At 48.0% G+C, this 18,303-nt stretch overlaps 1 protein-coding gene across 1 annotated transcript; it reads right to left on the bottom strand.

Annotated features, from left to right (window-relative positions):
- Positions 1-262: 262 nt before the first annotated feature.
- DMP1 (dentin matrix acidic phosphoprotein 1) lies at positions 263-17,637 on the bottom strand. The gene is made up of 5 exons (XM_061350955.1): positions 17,477-17,637; positions 3,191-3,264; positions 3,045-3,092; positions 2,325-2,579; positions 263-2,170 (listed from the first exon to the last, which is right to left on the bottom strand). Exons 1-5 carry the CDS (start codon positions 17,622-17,624, stop codon positions 914-916), a joined length of 1,782 nt encoding a protein of 593 aa, XP_061206939.1. The 5' UTR covers positions 17,625-17,637; the 3' UTR covers positions 263-913.
- Between the last annotated feature and the right edge of the window lie 666 nt (positions 17,638-18,303).

The raw sequence follows: 18,303 nt of genomic DNA, 5'->3' as shown, positions 1-18,303 counted from the left end.
ATATAGCAAAGCCCCAGGCCCAGCTTGTTAAGGACTTTTCCCAGCTTTTCCACCCCACTGCTGGGTCACCTCAGGGCAAGGTGGCCCTTGGGGTGCCTGGAAATCGGGGTTGGGAGCATGTCTCAACCTCTGCTTTCCCCCTCATCCCAGAATGCTGTGGCTCCCTGTGCGAACAGCCTGGCCCTTGCTCCTCGCTCGCTCCAGTCCAACCCCAAATCTCAGCACCCATCTCCCTCCGGAAAGAAAACCAGTGACACCTCATACCACGCCACTGTGGAGTGTGATGGTTTTAATAGTAATTAGAGAAATCAACAGGGTACATTTCAGCCTTGAAATACAAGTGCAAAAAGGATACAATATAGTGTTTTCTGTACATTTCTTACAAAATATTACATACATTCCATCCTGAAGTGGTACTTCACACACCGCTGTGCCCACACACCACACGTGTACACCAGCCGTAGCTTTTCCTCTTTCCCTCCTTATGTGCAGGACATGGATCTAACAGAAAGCCCCCATTAGAGTCTGGACAGATGCTTTTAGGGCAGTGGTAGGTAAATACAAGGGGTGAACACAGGGACCTTCCTGCCCAGCATGCCCAGGTGCTGGCAGCTCCCGGAGTGCTGAGCTGCCACTGCGCCTATGTGGCAAGTGGGCAGCATCACCCTGCTGGCACCCAGAGCTCTTGGTTTAGGACATGTTTTTTCTCATTGCAGTTTGGCGTTTTCCCTGTGTCTGGCATCACCTCCCACTTCATGCCCTGCAGAGTGTGCCCAGGTCGAGTCATGGCAAACCTGCTTCCATTTTACCCACAGCATCTCCTCAGGAAGAAGTCAGCCAGGCTAAATAGCAAATAAATTAAACCCTCCTCCCCCCGCACTCCCCCAGCACCAGTGAGCCTGTGTGACACGTGTCAGTACCCATCCTGGCAGTCATTGTCATCGTAGTCGGCAGCAGGCTTGTTGCGGTAGGCACCCAGCCGCCGCTTGCGGCTCCCGCTCTCCAGGCTCTGCGGCGAGCTGTTGTCTCCACGGCTGCTGGACTCGCGGGTGGCGTCCTCCTGGGAGTGGCTTTCATCATCATCATCCTCCTCCTGGGACTCACTGATGTTACTCTCTGTGGACCTGCTGTCCTCACCTGTATCATCCTCTTGGCTGTCATCGTCTTCTGGTGATGCGCTCTGGCTCTCGGTTGATGTGCTCGGCTCATCCCCATCAGGGTTGGAGTCATCCTCATCCTCCTTTGACTCCTCTGCAGTGTTCTCTGCGGACAGGCTCTGGTCGCCATCATCTTCCCTGGACTCGCTGTCAGGTGTGGATGGTGCACTCTCGTCCTCAGCAGACTCCTGGTCCTCCTGCTCTTGTCGGGACTGGCTGCTGCTGTGCTCACCTGATGTGCTCACCACCTCCTTGGAGATGTCCTCTGGGGACTCCCCTGGCTCTTCATCTGACTGTTCAGCAGTGCTCTCCTTGGACTCGCTGTCCTCATCCTCCCTGGATGGGCTGTCCTCCCCATCCCCATCCTCCCTGGAGCGGCTTGCACTGTTCTCCTCTGACTGGCTGGTGTCGGGCTCTTCTGACTGACTGCTTTCCTCTGTGGATGGGCTGTCTTCTCCCGAGTCAGCATCCTCCACCTCTGGGGACCTGCTGTCACCCTCCTCCCATGGGTGGGAGCCAGCCCCCCAGCTGCTGCCCAGGGCATGAGGGCCAGCACGACGCCCCTTATAGCTACTGACTGGGCCGTCAAAGACAGAGGGGTCATCACCCTGCATGGCTTCATCCTCGAAGTTGTAGCTCTCCTCCTCCTGGCTGCTGCTGCTGCCCCCTCCATGCCTGTAGGTCCACTCATACCGGCTGCCAAGGTAGTTCCTGTACTGCCGGTGGTCTGCCCCCATGCTCTCACTGCTGCTACTGCTGCTGCTGTCGCTGAGCCCTCCACCAGCCCCGGTGTCCCCATGGTCAGCGTCGTGGTCATGTTCACCTGCCCCATCAGGAACTGCCACATAGGTAGGACCTTCGCCCCCATCCTCTGCCCCATTCTCATCAAAGGTGTCATCCCCACTGTCGTCCTCCTCATCCAGGAGCCTGCCAGCATGAGAGGGAAGCCCATTGACTCCAGTGCCATAGTGCTCTCCGTTGTCACCGTCATCAGCATCGCGTGCATCCTCCTCCTATGGAGATGACAAATGCAAATGAATGCAAAGGCTTGCGGGTCACAGGCACCAGCACTGCTCAACATGCAGGCCAAGTGCTATCCTGACCAACACAGATTTGGTGCTATGTTCACTTTCCTGGCAAGCAAAACACCCCTCTCTGCTCACTCACCAGGAAACCCAGGCTGTTCCCATCCCGGGCACTCACATCCTCGTGGTCCACCTGGTTCAGGTGTTGAGGCTCCCCAGCACTGCCTCCCTTGTCTTGGCCACCATGCTTGCCCAGCTCCTCACCCACAGCGTTCCCAACTGCTTTGTCCCCAGCAAGGGCATTGTTCCCCGTCTCTCCAGTGACAGGAGGATGTCTGCCATCTTCACCATCCAGGAGGTTGCCCAGCTTGTTGATGTAATCTTCATTTGCTGTGTTCTGCATACAAAACATGACACAGCGCTTTGGGTTATTGAACACCACTGCACATTTACTGCTACTGCTATGGGACGATATATCACTCATAAGCCATGCAAGTACTCAAGCATCTTTTTATTGTTTCCACCCCAACCCTTCAGTTGTTTCTGCTGATGCAAAAACAAAAGTAGCCACCAACAAAAGGGTAACACAGAAAAGCCCAAACCATGATAGTTCAGAGCAGAGAAATTCCAGCACAGCAGAACGTACAATGTGAATTGGGAATGTGCATAAGGAAACAAGGTAAAATGAGGTGAGACCAACCCAGACTAAAGAAGTCTGAACAGATGGGCAAAGCTCAAACACCCACGGAAGCAGCAGGTCTTCCCCCAGGTGCCTGCTTTGAGGATGCCTGCTTGGGGCTGGCTCCCCATCCGTTGCCCTACAAGCATGCTGCTTATGGGACCAGGGCACCCCATGTCTTACCTGCTGCTGGGCACTGCGGCGGGAGCGGGTGGGCTCATGGCCAGGCACCTAAACACATCCAGGAGACATCTGATCAGTGACCGGTGTGCCTTGGATGGGCAAACCACCAGGGTTTGGGGTTTGAGTACCTGTCCATGGGTACTTACAGGGTAAGCGCAGGCTATGGGCCAGAGGAGCAGCACCACGAATGCAGCCCGCATGTCAGTTGTGGTCCCCTTGGCTGCAACAGGGAGCTAAGTATTAGCACACTAGAGCAAAACACTGGTACATGCCCCTGCTTGCAACTTGGCCCTACAAAGCCCTTCCAGCTGATACAGCCTTGCCACCCTTGCACATGGTGCTCAGCCTGGTGTGTCATCAAACAAGCCAAGGATTTGTCCTTGTGCCACCTCCTGGCATGTTCTGTGCAGAAACCTCCTTTTAGTTTGGGATTTTAAATAACTGTCCATGCTCCTGCAGATATTTTGTCTAAGCATCATGAAAGAGTGGAAAAGTTCATCCAAATTCGCTGTTCCCACAGAAATGTCACCAGCCACCCAGCTGAAATCAGGGGCAGTGATGTGATCAGGCACCACAGATGGGCATACATAAGACAGTGGGCTACAGAGCTATGCCTCCCACCTGGTGTGGTTCTTACAGCCCATAAAACCCCTGCAGCCCAAAGTGGAGCCCCTGGTAAGACAACCCCATGGAGAGCTGCATCCCCTGCGGCCACTGGCTCGGTCTGGCAGGTGAAGCAGCAAGGGGCTTTTCTCCAGCTCTTCTGTCATTTTCCAAGTTGCACAAGCAGCCCCGCAGGGCATACTGACTGCACTGCACATCAGGCCCTTAGTGACATGGTTTAGTGGTGGACTTGGCAGTCCTGGGGTAAAGGTTGGACTTGACGATCTTAAAGGTCTTTTCCAATCCCGCAGATTCTATGATTCTATGATCATCCTGCACCCAAAACATTCTGGAGCAAAGAGCTCCCAAATTCTTCCCTTAAAAGCAACACCAACACTCCAGCTTACAAGTGCCCTGCTTTCTACCAAAACTTGGAAGGAAATCTACAACCCCTCTTGCCCCAAAATCACCCTTTTCTCTCCAGGTAAAGCTGAAGCAACCCAAAGAAACCAAAACTTTTACCTTGAGCGCTGTGTGAGCCGGTGTCTCCTCAGTGCTTGGGATGGGATGGGCTGGGCTGGCTGCCTGTGCTGGGATGCCCTGAGCTGTGTGCCCTCGGTGTGGCTGTGCAGGCATTTAAGCGCTGCCCGGCTCCGGCCCCGGGCAGGGGGCAGCCAATGGCACTGGCAGGCAGCTCAGCCACGCGTGGAGGTGTCACCAGGAACTGGCCTCCCACACTTCCTCCGGCCTCCGCTGGGACGCCGGCCCCAAAAAAGCTGTTTGTGGTTGCAGGCTGACGAGCCGGGCCGGCAGTTAATGACCGACTGCGCCAGCCGCTGTTTTCACTGCTAAATTTGTCCCGTTCACACACTTCCCGCTGTGACACACACAAACAGCTATGGCCTGGCCCACGCCGAGCACCAGGCCCTGTCCCGGGGATGGCATCCTCCTAAGGCATGCACTTGGGAACAGCGTGTGCCCTGTGCCATGGTGCTGAAACCCACGTGAGACCATTCCCACTCAGCCTCCTCCTGCGCCTTGGGGCAGAAGCACAAAACACTGTGGCAGAAGGAGAGGACATGTTTATTTCCTGCTCACATTTGCACCCGTGCAAGGGAAAAAGGAAATACTAACTAGGTGCACAGGGGAGGATCACATCCCCTGCACAGGGGACTGCAGCACCCCCAGAGCTTCTTCCGGCTGCTGGCCAGGGGATGAAATCTGTGCTCTGGAAAACACAGGCAACAACACATGCACATGTGTATGGGCATGTATATACATGGGCATGCACATGCAAACCTACATATGAAAACATACACACACACCACATATACCATTTGGTGTAGCATGGATTATGAGCTTCTAGTGACAGGACAAGGCAGGGTGGCTTTAAGCTGAAAGAGGGAAGGTTTAAATGAGGTATTAGGAAATAATCCTTCACTATGAGGGCGGTGAGGCACTGGCACAGATTGCCCAGAGAAGCTGGGGCTGCCCCATCCCTGGCAGACTTCAGGCCAGGTTGGATGGAGCTTTGGAGAAACCTGGTCTAGTGGAAGATGTCCCTGCCCATAGCAGGGGGGTTGGAGCTGGATGGTCTTTAAGGTCCTCTCCATCCCAAACCATTCAGATTCAATGATTGCCTACTCCAAACAACACAGTAACCCAGCAGTGCAGATATCCTCTACCTGCTCACAGTGTGAGAAGGAGTTTGCAAACCCCCATACACACACATCCTGGCACAGTGCAAACGCACCTCTCTGACCATATGGTTTAGGTCAGAACCAGCACACCTCAGCCTTATACCCGGCCTTCCCCTCTGCCCCAGTCTGGGTGGTAGGAAGGCAACTTCCTTGCCTGTATTTGGCCATTGCTAAATCGTCTGTGCCCACAGTACCCTCTCTCTGCTAATAAAAACACACCACAAGTGCAAAAAGATTGCTTTGAAGCAGGCAGTGCTTCTCTGCTCTGCAAGCTGGGTTCTCACACAAACCAAGCTGCGGATTATGGGCACAACCACAGGGCGAGGGGCCAGGAGGAGGGTGCCTACAGGTGTTCTATTGAGAAGGAGGTGTAAATGACAGCACTGATACTCTGTGAGGAGTGTGTGCATGTCCTCCAGGTAGGAGGAGGTGTTTCTGCTGCCCTGGGCAAGTGCTGGAGGTTTGCAGGAGACATTGGTGCTGCAAAGTAAATGAATTAAGGAAACCTGAGCAGGGTCTGGATTGAGCCTGGGCTCTGTGAACTGCAGATTACCCGGGATGTCCCATGGCAGGGGGTTGGAACTCGATGATCTTAAGGTCCTTTCTAACCCTAACTATTCTATGATTCTATGTATCACCCTCAGACAACAGCATCCAGGAAGCATCCTCTGTGCTATGACATCACCATGGCTCAACAGAGCATCTTGTGAAAGCAGACATGTCTGTCTGCTGTTGTGGCTGCCTGCTTCATTTCATTCTTGAAGATCTCCTGCTTTCCTGCTTCCACACCCACCCCCCCCCATCATTACCTGCCAGGGGAACTTGCATACCTGCCCTGTGAGGACTGGGCAGGGACCACAGAGGTGCCAAATGCAACAAACTCCTTTTTCTCCTTCCTCCTGCTTCCCACAGAGGGAGGTCCCAGGGCTGACCCAGCCCCATTGCTCTCCCCATAGCCCCTCAGCCTCAAGATGGGTAACACCAAGCGGCTCGCTCTCACGCATGCATACACTTTCAGTAGATGTTTTCCCTCTTCTTCCCTACCCAACCCCTGCTGCAGATACTGTGGGATGTATTTTCCTCTTGACCTGTGACAAAATTATACCCCTATCTCCAGCCAGATATGAGTTCATGTTGCCAACTTTTTTTAGGCACTTTCAACAATTACTGTGTTTTGTTGTGTTGGGTTTTTTATGTCAAACCTACATTTAACTCAGCCCCCAAAGCCATGGTGCTGCCTCACATCCAAGCTGTGCAAGAAGGGGATAAACACTGAGCTGTGCATACCTGGCTTTTTTATACCACGGGTCACTTGCTTACCCCTCTGGCCACCCACCCCCAAGTCACCTTCCTCCTCTCCAGTGGCCCTGGAAATGGCACCAGTGCACCCAACAGCACTCGCTGCCAGAACCCTGACCAGACCCCAAGTCCTTGTGTCCTCCAATAGCCCTGGGTTGAAAGACCACGTCTGCCCCCTAAGTCCCTTCCAGAGAGCATCCCATATCATCAGCCAGAGTGTCCAAGCAGCTCTGCCTTTGTTCTGCAAGGAAAGGAAAGCCCAGCCCACACACTGTAACCTTACAAAAAGGCTTAAAAAACCCCAACCCCCTAAAATGATAATATTGAGGATTATTGTTTGCCACACCATAGGTGAGAAATGGGCTGGGGGTGGGGGGAGTGGCTGCCTGAACAGTGTTATAAATGCTACTGTGCATTTCCCCAAATCACACTCTCCTGAGACGCTTGGTCCCTGGAGGCAGCCAGGACAAGAAGCAGCAGGGCAAGGAACATAAGGAAACCTGGCCAGGCTAAAGCTGGCACCCTCAGGCTACTGAGGAGGTGGCTAATTCAGAGACAAGAGGTTTGGCAGGGCTAATGAGAAGACACAGGAATATCACTGTGCTGTTTGACAAGTTGGACTGTGCAGTGTTCATAAGGCAGAGGTGAGGTATGAACACAGGCAGCAGGACAGATTAGAGATGCAAAACCAAGACAGAAGTTGGCACTGCAGAGTGAACTGACGATGGAGGCACATAGCTGCTGCTCTCTTCCACCAACTGAGCCATCTCAGCATTGAAAACTCAAGAAATCAGTATTAAAAAACAAAACAAACCAAAACAAAAAAACAGCAACACACTGTTCCCTCTTTTTTTCAGTCCAAGGTATTTTCATAGTGTTTATGTTGCTGGTGTACTTCTCTCTTGGTGATGGCCATGGGTTTTGACAGCAGCATCAAAAGGAAAAGGATCAGTGAGTGAACTGGAGGCGGAGAGACCAGAATGAGAGAACAACTCAAGGCACATATCTTTGTCCCTTTCCCAGAACTCAACACCAGCTCCTGCCCTATGCTCAGATCCAAATCCCTCTGCCATGCACTGGCTGGTGAGTTACTACAGTGCAGGGATGTGGTTTCAATTTGGAGCAGGCAGGAATGCCTCCTATTCATTTTCCCTGTACATGCCACATTAGCACCAGGAATTACCCAGTGCCCAATCCCAAAGGACAGATTCCCACACACTGCTCCTCTAATGGGTGCTTAGCCTTGCAAAGCACCCAGGTTCCCATGTCACAACCTGGTTTTCAGATAGACAGACCATAGCTGCTGGCTGTGGGCACAAGGGGGAGGAGCAGCCTGGCTGTGGCTCCTCTGCACATGCAAGAAATGTGAGCAAAGGCATCGTGCCTGCTCCCTGAAGTCTGAGTAAATATTACCTGTGTTTCACAGCATCAATGTAACACACCATGCAGTAGCTACTGGCAACATTTTAGGTGTTTGAAGAACAGCACTGATATCTCAGCTCCCCCCAGCAGGAAGCCTCAAAGCTACAAACACTGCGGTACATGGCAGATGGAAGTTAACGTCATGTTTTTCACAGTGCGGAGGCGCCAACGATACTGGTTCATGCTAAGCTTTTAAAATCTGCTATTTCTTCTCACTGTTAGAAAAACACATCTTAGGTGCTTGAGTCCTGGAGCTCTGAATTACAGACGCACACAGGGCCCCACTAATGCTAGACCCCTGCACAAGACCAGCAGCCCTCTGCACAAGGGTAGGATCATAAACCCACCCTCAGGTGTCACCATGGAGCTTCCTTTAGAGCCAGAGAAAACAAGCACTCTAAAGTCACCCGTCATTTGCCCTAGTTCAGACTGAAATGCATCACAGACTGTTTGAGGTCTCCGTGACAATGCCAAAGGAAGGTGACCAGCATGCTGGTCTTGTCCTACCAAGAAGATGCACCATGCTCTTGCCCAGTACACATAGAAGGCAAGTTCCTGAAGCCCCGTCTCTCCCCACTTCCCATCAACACTGCTGGCACAGATACCAGGCAGCCTAGTGTGGCTGGGCTCTCAATAGCTCAGCACAGACAGCAGTAATCATAGCGACAGCAATGGATAATTACGGCTCCTAATATTTCATTCAGAGTACAATATCTTCTACAATCGTTCCCTGCTCAGAAGTCAGTCCACTGGGAGGTGGGAGCAGTGTGTACTTGTCAATCACAAGCTGGAAATGGAACAGTAACAGAGCCTTAACGTGAAAAGCCCTCTCCAAGCATCTCCCCGCACTTGCACCCGCTCCAATTGGAATTGCAGATATCTGTGCCAGACTCCGGCAAAGCAGCACAGCAAGAGTGCTCTTGGGAAATAACACAGCAATGAGCTGGGGCCAGGTTTGCCCTCACATCAGCTGGCAGCTGGGGTGACCTCCTCTGAGCTGCAGTTTTGAGATACAGCCGGCTGCACTGTGTGTGCTTATCAGAGGTCTATAGCTTCACAGTACCCTGATCTCTTGTTGGAAGAGGAAAATACATCAGAAGGAAATGACTGATTGCTGTGATTGTAAGAAACAGGGACAGCATGAGTGCAAATGGGTGATGAGGAGGCACAGGCTGCCCAGAGTGGGCAGAGAGGTCAGGTCAGGGTTGGCAGCTCGAGGGATGAAGACATCTGTACGGACAGCCTGACCCTCCTCCCGGGAGGACGGTCAGCACTCCTTTGGTTCCTGTACTGTCATTATGGCTCACTTGGTCTAAATTTATCACTGCTTGGTGTAGCTGGACAGGAAGCATTACCACAGTCCCCTGGGAGCCTGGAAAAGCTGCATAGACACCATCAATGCAGCCCTGAGTAAGAGACCAGCGGCAATTTGGCTGATACCTCCAACGGACAGAAGCCAGTTTGTAGCATTTTCCCCACTATAAGCTTCATCACGTGGAGGTGCTGAGCAGCTGTGAGCTGGGGCAGCCCAGCCTTCAGCCAGGCTTCTGGGTAAACAACACTCAAAACTCTAATAGAGAATAGAGAAACATGGCCCCCATCAATGACTAATCATGTGAGCAGAAAGCCTGCTTCATAATCAAAGCATCATCTGTTGGCAAAGCCTGTGCACTCCTTGCATACGTGTCCTGTGCCAGGCCCCATTGGAAAGGTTACCAGATCCTTAATGTGGCTGGGAATGAAAAAACATGTCTCCAAATTTGTCCAGTTTGCAATGAGCTAAATCCCTGAAATGCTTGAGCTGAGATGTTCTTCCCTAATGCTGGCAACATCCTTTTCCTTACCCGTCTTCCTTTAATCTTCAAAATGTTAATAACCTTTTAAAAAAGAACAAAAAAGAAGAAAAAAAACACCCAAAACCCCACAAAAATCCACTACCAAAACCCAAACAGCCCAACCTCCCCCCAGAAAGCAGGGAATTCTCAACTTAAATGCAGCCATAGAAAATAAAAGCAAGACAGCAGAAGCACTTTCCAACACTCAAAAAGACCAATTACTTCATATACAAATTTCCTCCTGTGCTTACAAAGTAATTGAGTCCTCATTGTTCAAAACCCACCCCAAGCCCAGCTGTAGGACCACATCATGCACTGGGTGAGTTTCCCTTTGAGCTGAGCTGATTCAGCACAGCACCCACACCATGCACAGCTGAACTGCTTGTCCCACAGCAGTTCAGCTGTTCAGATGGGAGCCAAACCTTCCAGGAAAGATGGCCAGAGCAGAAGAGGCAGGAGAAGTCCAAAGCTACCTGCTTCCTTAGAGCATGAAGGACAGAGAAGGGGGAGGAAGGAGGAACCCAGACGTTTCCTTGCTTACCCATAAGCACCTTATGCAGGTGTAAAGCCTACAGCTTTCCAATTGCTAAGGAACCCCATTGTTGCCCTTCTGCCCTCTCCAGCCAGAAAAGCACAGTGTTTCTTCTGTTTGTTTCATCAGGAACAGCCTTATTTCCAGTGCGAAGATGCTTAGCTGATGATCTAACTTCTTATTATTACACAACTCCTGTAGCCACATCTTTCATGATATTCCAAATTGTACAAGGGTCTATACAAAAAAAAAAAAAAAAACAAAAAAAAAAACCAAACCAAACCAAAACCCCATAGAAGTTATTCTATGTTACATAGGAATGTATGTGCTTATGTTAAACTACTTTCAGTAAGAAACAAGTATTAAATCCAATTAAATGCTTCTTGGTTTCCCTTAGTTCCTAAAAGAGAGTCTAAATACTGGTGGGGTGGGGAAACAGTGTTTTGCATGCCAGAGGGACAAAGGAAAACTAGGAATGGTTAACTGGAAATACTTCTCCTGAAAAAAGCATGCGAGGTTGTAGGTGACAAATGACAATGAGCACTCCAACAGCAGCCAAAGTGCTGGTGTGCATGTTCCAGGGGGCCTGTGCACATTGCACTGCCAGCACACTAAAGGCAGCTCAGGAGTATTGCTCCAGCACTTGCCAGCAGCCATCCCCTATCCTGAGACAGGAATCTGTATTTCTGCTCCTCATTCACACAGACTGCAGTAGGGACTGAATCATGCTGCTTTTAAGACCTAGATTTAGAAGACATTCTATTTATTCACCCCAGCAATCAGTTCACCCAATTCAGGTACTGGCTATAGCACCAGACCAGCCATTCACTCTCAACAACACGGTGACTTTAATACTCTTCTTTGTTTAATCTATTCATGAAGAAAGCTTCCTCCACCCCTCAATTGCTCTTTGTAATTCTGTACCAATCAGCTTAACTGAGCACACTGTAAATGACAGACTGAAGTCTTATACAACAGACTAATTCTGCTGGACAAGTATATTCACACTCAGTTAAACTTCCAGCTGAATTCAATGGTACACCTCCAAGGAGCCACACACATGTGATTGCACATGCTGATGGCAACGTTTTGACTCAGGCTATTTCCTCTTTGCTATTCCCACTGGAGACCCCTCTTACCACACAATGTTTTTTTTCTGCATGCTGAGTAGATGGAATAATATCACAGAAGATATAAAGCAAGCAGAAATCTTAAAAATGCTGGTAGAAATTAATAGTCAATGAGCAATTACCCTTGTGCACATAAGTAACACTTTTGCATAATCACTCACAAACAAGAAGATGTGGAGATCTGATAACCAAGCAAGGAAGACTGATGCAAACCAATGCAGACAAGGTCCTGGCTGGGGAACCAGGGTCAAGAACTGCTGCCTGTTCCCACCGTATGGGGTCCCACAGCTGGAGCAGGTACACAACACCACCACGATTTATTACTTTTTTAGTAAAGTCAGAGCTCAAGTCATTGACAAAAGCTTTCCTGAGGGTTTCTGCTATTTCTGCCTCCTGAAATGCCTGCAAGCCCAGGCACTGCCTGCCTTCTCAAGTCACGTATGCTAACCGTAAGGGGCCTGTGTTGCTCTGCCCAGATGTAATTACATGGTACACTTCGTGGCTTTCTATAAGGAAGTGGCATCATCACCTCTGTCTTCCGGCAGACACCTCTCCAGAGGCAGCCCAAATGGGAATGCAGAGCCATATAAGGACTTCCTCTGTCTGCCCAGCCATGCAGGGTGGATCCCTGGAAACATCACCTCAGCTTATGTACTAGGGCATCCTCTGCCTCCAGCAGGGTCTGGGCACAACTCACTGGAGAAATTGGGCCAGCATCATAAAAACTGATTCATTTCACCCATAGTCCTCTCAGCATTGTGGGTTTAAGCACTTCATTACACAGTCCACGTTCAAATCTTGCCCATGCCCACTGCTGTCATCTCTTCATATGATTAATGCACTCCAACTCCAGCAGGTAAGCTCAAGACTTTCCCTTCCCTCCAACACCAACTTGCACAACTGAAAACTAGGTGGAATAAAGGGAGGTTTTGGTTTGATTCTCCTCCAAATTTTAACTTCTAATGAAACTAAAACCCAGAATAAAGCTAACAAGAGCTAGTTGCGCATTAATGCAAATAGTATGCTCGAACAGGCACTATCAAAAAAACCTCACTTTAGTGAACTTTTCAATAAAACCAATTTCCGAGTGCAGATCCATTAGTAAACCCAGCCCATGATGGCTGCGTGCTGTACAGGGACGGACTCGCTGCACAGCATCACCAGTGCCGGTGCCAGCCATCAGCTTTCTGCTGAGCTAGGGGACCAACACCAGCCAGGCTTGCTCTGGCTGAGCCTTCCCTGACCCATCTTCAGTGTGTGTTGGACTAGGTTTAGCTGTGACGGCCATTTCTTTAGCTGAACAAGTGCTTATGGCCATGATTCCAACACAAGGATGCAGCATAGTGAAGGTGGTGCCTGCACAGAGCTCTTTTTGCTCCCCATTCAGGTCCTGAGCACAGGAAGACAGGCACCCATGCCCACACAGGGAGAAGGTGCAGCATCCTTCTCCTTCTCACCACCTCATCCCATGGTAAGACTATAATTTGATTCCTCTCCCAACAGCTATTTTTGGCTTTTCAGCACTGAAATTAGTATGATTTGTTCAGACAGGAAGTTGTTGCTGTAGCACTAGAGAAGGGTAATTGGAAATGAACACTGGTCTTTGATTAAAAGACAGACGTCTAAAACCCTTTTAATAAAACATACCTAAACAGACATATAAGACAGGCTTATCAAAAGAATGCTTTAATCCTTTATCCTGACTTCATTTAGGCAAAAGACAATGAAACCACTTTTATAACAGTACTGGATAATTTACCAAGGGCTTTCTGTAATGGCAAGGAAATGACTGAACAAAGCTTTTTAAATAAAAGAAAACAACAAGAAAAAATATCAATAGAAATCAAAGTTCTACAACGTGAGACATATCTTGACTATGCAGGGTAAACACAACCATCTGGAGCTATCCACAAAGCCTTCACTCAAAAAATAGTTTAGAACCCATACAAAAGAGGTGAGATGGTTTTGTAAGAATCCAAGTAATTGACTGAGGACCTGTCAGACACACATCTTAAAGGAGCTCAACTCCATCAAGACTTCCCTAACCCCAAAGGGGAAATAGGCCCACGTAAATGTCTTCTGTATTTCTGGTGCTGGGGGAACTAGAGACAATGGACATTTTATGGCAAGAGTGTTTTTCTCTCCTCACTCCTCCTTTCCCACCAGAAGGTCCCTGTCACCTACTCATTCCACTCCCAGTTCACCCCATCTCCCCTTTGCTCCCCTCTCCCTGATACTAATCCAGTGACCTGAGCTACTCCAAAGAGGCTTTAGGACCGCAATAAGAACCACCAGACTCTGTAACATAATGATGCTGCCTGAATCTGAAAGATACTTGTCTCCTCTCCCATCCTGTTCCCTTCATGTATAGTTAATTTTGTTTTGAAATAAACATTTCCCACCAGAGAACTGAAACGTGCAGGGCGTGGATTGCTTTCTAAAACTGCTCCCATCAGGTAATTCACAAGTGGTATTTTTAAACCCATCACTCACTCAAACACAGACATTACACCCACCCACCCACAGACACTTCTTTGTCTTGCAAGAGGCTGTAGGCAGCAAGACATCACACATACAGATGGCACATTTGATAGGAGCCTGACCTTCAGGCTGTCATGAACACACCCTCCTTGGTATTCATTTCTATTTGAGGAAAAGGCAATTGTGCCAAGTTGAGGATGCACATGACAAGGAAACAACTTGAGGGAAGACACGAGCAGGTACCGAGGGGAGAAGCTGGGGTCACCATGCCATGGCAGGTACTGAAATTCTCCTGTGCCATGCAGACCCCTGAGAGCAGCTGCCTGGCTGCCTTCAGCCAAGGGAAAGATCCCCAGGAGATGCCACCCCAGAGTTCCCAGCATCAGGGGAAGCTCCCTGACATGCTACCTTGGAGGCAAGGTAAGAGAGGCCCAAGAGCATGGCCTGGCTACTTTAGCTATACAAAACCACACTTGGGTTTTGTCAAATCCTGAGCGAACGGGAGGCAGCATTAGAGCTGAAGTAAGCCACTTGCAGGCTGTATGGAATATTAGCAGTAGAACCAGGACCACAACAGGAGATGTCAATAGTCCAGGCTAAGGCCATGTTATTTCCGAATCAACGAGGAACAGATTCAGTGCAGTATTACACAATTTTCACGTCTTTATGGACAAAGGCTTTGCTGCTTGTCATCACCAAAGATCACAGCACTTATTAAACAGTCTTGACAAATTCCTTTGTGAGTCTTGACATGCTTTGCACATCAACTTCCCTGTCACAAGCAGATACAGCTTTTTTTCTCCACTCACATTTCTTTCATGGTGCTGCCAAACAGCTGCAGAGCTGCTTCACATGGCAGTCAGGTTCCGTACTTCATCATGTGGCATCCATCCGTAATATGAAAAGCATTTGAACCCCTTGTGCTGAGACTTAAATTCCTCTACACAGACAGACTTAAGGCTTTTAATCAGTGGAACATCAGCTGCAAGGTAGATGAGACACACCACCACCTGATCCTGTTCGGACAGCAGTCTCTAACTGCATTCGTGTCTGTAGCGATTAAGTGAAATAACCACGGCCTCCCGAGCCACACCTGAAGATGCACAACATGAGTGCTTTCAGCAGAATTGCCCTTAAAATACCTCTGATTTGTGTGTGCCATTATTACAGCAATGTACAGATATGAGCTTTACAGTTTAGAGCCGTGACTACCTCTTGATGGTTTAAGGAGTTTTCCTGTTCTTTTTTTCTTCTTCTTTTTAAGAATTTGGTAAAAAAAAAAAACAAAACCAAAAAACACCATTTTGAACAATATAGATCATTAGCTGAGTCTGACTGTCTGAAAGGCAAAAATAGCCATCCCTCAGTCTGAGCTTTAAAATAGCTCCTCCCCAATGGGAGTCAAATGTTCCCTGGCTGGGACAGATGTTTGTTGCTCTCCCTCTTTTTTAAACATTTAATTTCAGCTTATGTAAGCAATGTGGTCAAACATGACACAGTCCAGTGCAGCAGCTCACAGGAGACAGGATGAGAGTCTCTAATACAGTCACTGCATCACGCCTCGAAAGACGAAAGCCTGATTTAGCAACATTACATGGGCAGCCTCATCAGAGCCTTGTCCTGTTTTGGGGTCACTTCCCACTCATTGTAAGTGCAACTCGTGTCCGTACATTCAGGCAACAAGAGTCCTGGCTGGCGCTTGTTCTTATCTCAGGCATCGTGAAAATCAGACACAGAAATACATTCAGTACAGCGTTTAATAAAGATAGATCAAGAAATAAAGAGCACCAATGCTGAGAAAAGCAATATATGGTTTTGACAAATCAGGATTGCTGGAGGACTGGAAACCATCATGTAATAAAGTAAAGGAATTATAATGTGCAAGAAGACAGAACTGCTGCTATACAGACAATGGAGCACTCCTGGAGTAGTGTGTAAGATAAATTGTGAATCCACTTAGTCTATACAGCTCTGGAACTTGTTTCTATATGTAGAACTTACCGAAAAACAGGCTAAGAACACACAAGAGGACTTATAACTTAGTCTCTCTGTGATGTTCTTAATGTTTTTAATGATATACCACACTTTGTTGAGATTTTTCATTGAAAACCTCTTAGGAGGTAGCTCAATTTCAAAATATCATCAGCTTATATGCATTTATTATTATGCTCCATCTTAAGAGATGCTTGCTAATCTTGGAAGGACCCAGGACATTGTTACCTCTAATTGAGAAGGGCAGCTTTTAGAGTAAAAAAAGCTGTGCTGAAATTCAATTTTTCATAGTATAAATATTTCAGTACAAATTCAGTACAAGGAGCCTTCTGAAGGCAGTCAAGTTTTCTTTCTTTTGAGGTAAAAAAGAAGGAAGAAATAATGTACTAATATTACTTAGTCCAGAGGATGTAATATATATGCATATATACACACACACATGTATATATTGTATAAACACTATAATTATCAGTGATTTATTTTCAGTAGATAATTTAGAAAGCAATGCAAGCAAAATACTTGCCAAGGTTTCCTGTCAGATGTCTATCATAAGATACCTAAAGAGCCACAACTGGCAATACACTGACATATCTAGGCACTCTCCTGCCTCTTCAAGAGTAAGGCTCAGGAAACCTCTCTCGTTATTCCTTTGGTGCAGCACAACTGAACTGAAGTGGAACAGAGCTGGTCAGAGGCACCAGGTGCCTTCTTTTCCTAGCACTGTCTCCAACCAGTTTTTCTACCTGGCTAACTCTCAAAAAAACTAAACTCTGCATAAAATGCCCTTATGTTTCACACCAACGCAAGCGACTATTTCCAATAGGAAAGGATGAGCAGTAGCTGTCAATATTTCCAGTTGGAGCTCCTACAGGCTGTGGTCTTTTGAGAATCTAAACTATTTGTATAGGTATTCAAAATGAAGGCCACTTCACAGGCTCACAAAAGGCTTAAGGTGCACCATTTGGTAAGGAAGTTACACAAAGATTTCCCTTAATTTCCTAATCATCTGTTAATTAATAACTAACAAACAACCACAGATGTGCTTAGAGCCCTATCAACACCATTTGGCAAACTACAACCTAACAATCTGGGAAGCCATAGTGCACGCACACATCAGCACTGCATGATCAGCTCTGGCTGTAATCAGACTCTATTTCATGTCTGTCTCTTGTTTTGTGGCTCTTTTTTTCCCTCTTCAGTGAAAGAAAAACCAGGGACACATAAGGTAAGCCAGGTATCACGGATACAACTGCCAGTGTACATGCAGTTTCTTAATCTACTGTAGAAGCCCCACCTGAATTCCAATTTGCTTCTATTTTTTTCATTTCAGGGTAAAGAATATTTGATGGAAACGTCAAACTTTATTTGTGAATGAGAACTAGCACCAAGGTCAAAACATACTTTACATTTTAAAGTAACATAAACTGAACCCTTGTACCTGGTATGGAAGTGGACGGCTCAACACCACTCTCTTGTGGGCAGAGATCTGAAGGCCTATGGCTGTGCCAAGCATGTAGATGTGCAGATGACTCCAATAAAAACAAATGTCTTTTCAGACTAACTTCTTCTTCCCAGTAGTCAGTCATGCACACAGACCTGTTCTGCCAGGGAATACAAAGCAAGACAGATATATTAATAAATGCAATGCAAACTTCTCAGAGTTTTTCCTTCACCCTTTGTTTCAAGCGTCCATTTAGCAGCTGTCACAGTGAGACACTGAGAAATCAAATTCTTTTCACCTCCCTATATTCGTCTTCTTTCTTCCATGTTTAATCTTTCTGTGCTGTTTGCTGCGTGTTCTCCCTTTCGATTTCCTCTACATGCAATTTTTTTCCTTCCATTAGCCATACTCCTCCTCACTACAGGTTAGACTTACTAATACTTACCAGTAAAAGCACTCATTTTGCCAGAAAATACTCTTAAGGAGAACCCCACATGTCCAGTTTTCCCACCCGCCTGCTGGATAATGAACAACTTCACCCTAACAGAGTAGCTGCTGTCCTGGGTTCAGCTTAAACCACAACAGCTGCAATTGAAGAGCCAATTCTAAAATGGAACAAGCATTTCATGTGAGGTACATCAATTATTGCACAGTACAGCAGACAACCAAAATGGGACCCACTGAGGCACCAATCACAGTGATACATCAATACTTCTCTAGCACATGTTGACAGAAGCTCTTATATTCACTGCTAACTGCAATGCATGGATCAGGCAATTTGGGGAAATATCTAGTCTTAACTCATTAAATCAGGGTTTAGGCCA

Source organism: Neopsephotus bourkii, unplaced genomic scaffold (assembly GCF_033783945.1).
Source record: "Neopsephotus bourkii isolate Nb327-2 ecotype Australia unplaced genomic scaffold, CSIRO-AGI_Nbou_v1 NB_547, whole genome shotgun sequence".
NCBI lineage: Eukaryota > Metazoa > Chordata > Aves > Psittaciformes > Psittacidae > Neopsephotus > Neopsephotus bourkii.
The sequence above is the reverse complement of the archived record's forward strand: the minus strand, read 5'-3'. Positions and strand labels throughout refer to the sequence as shown.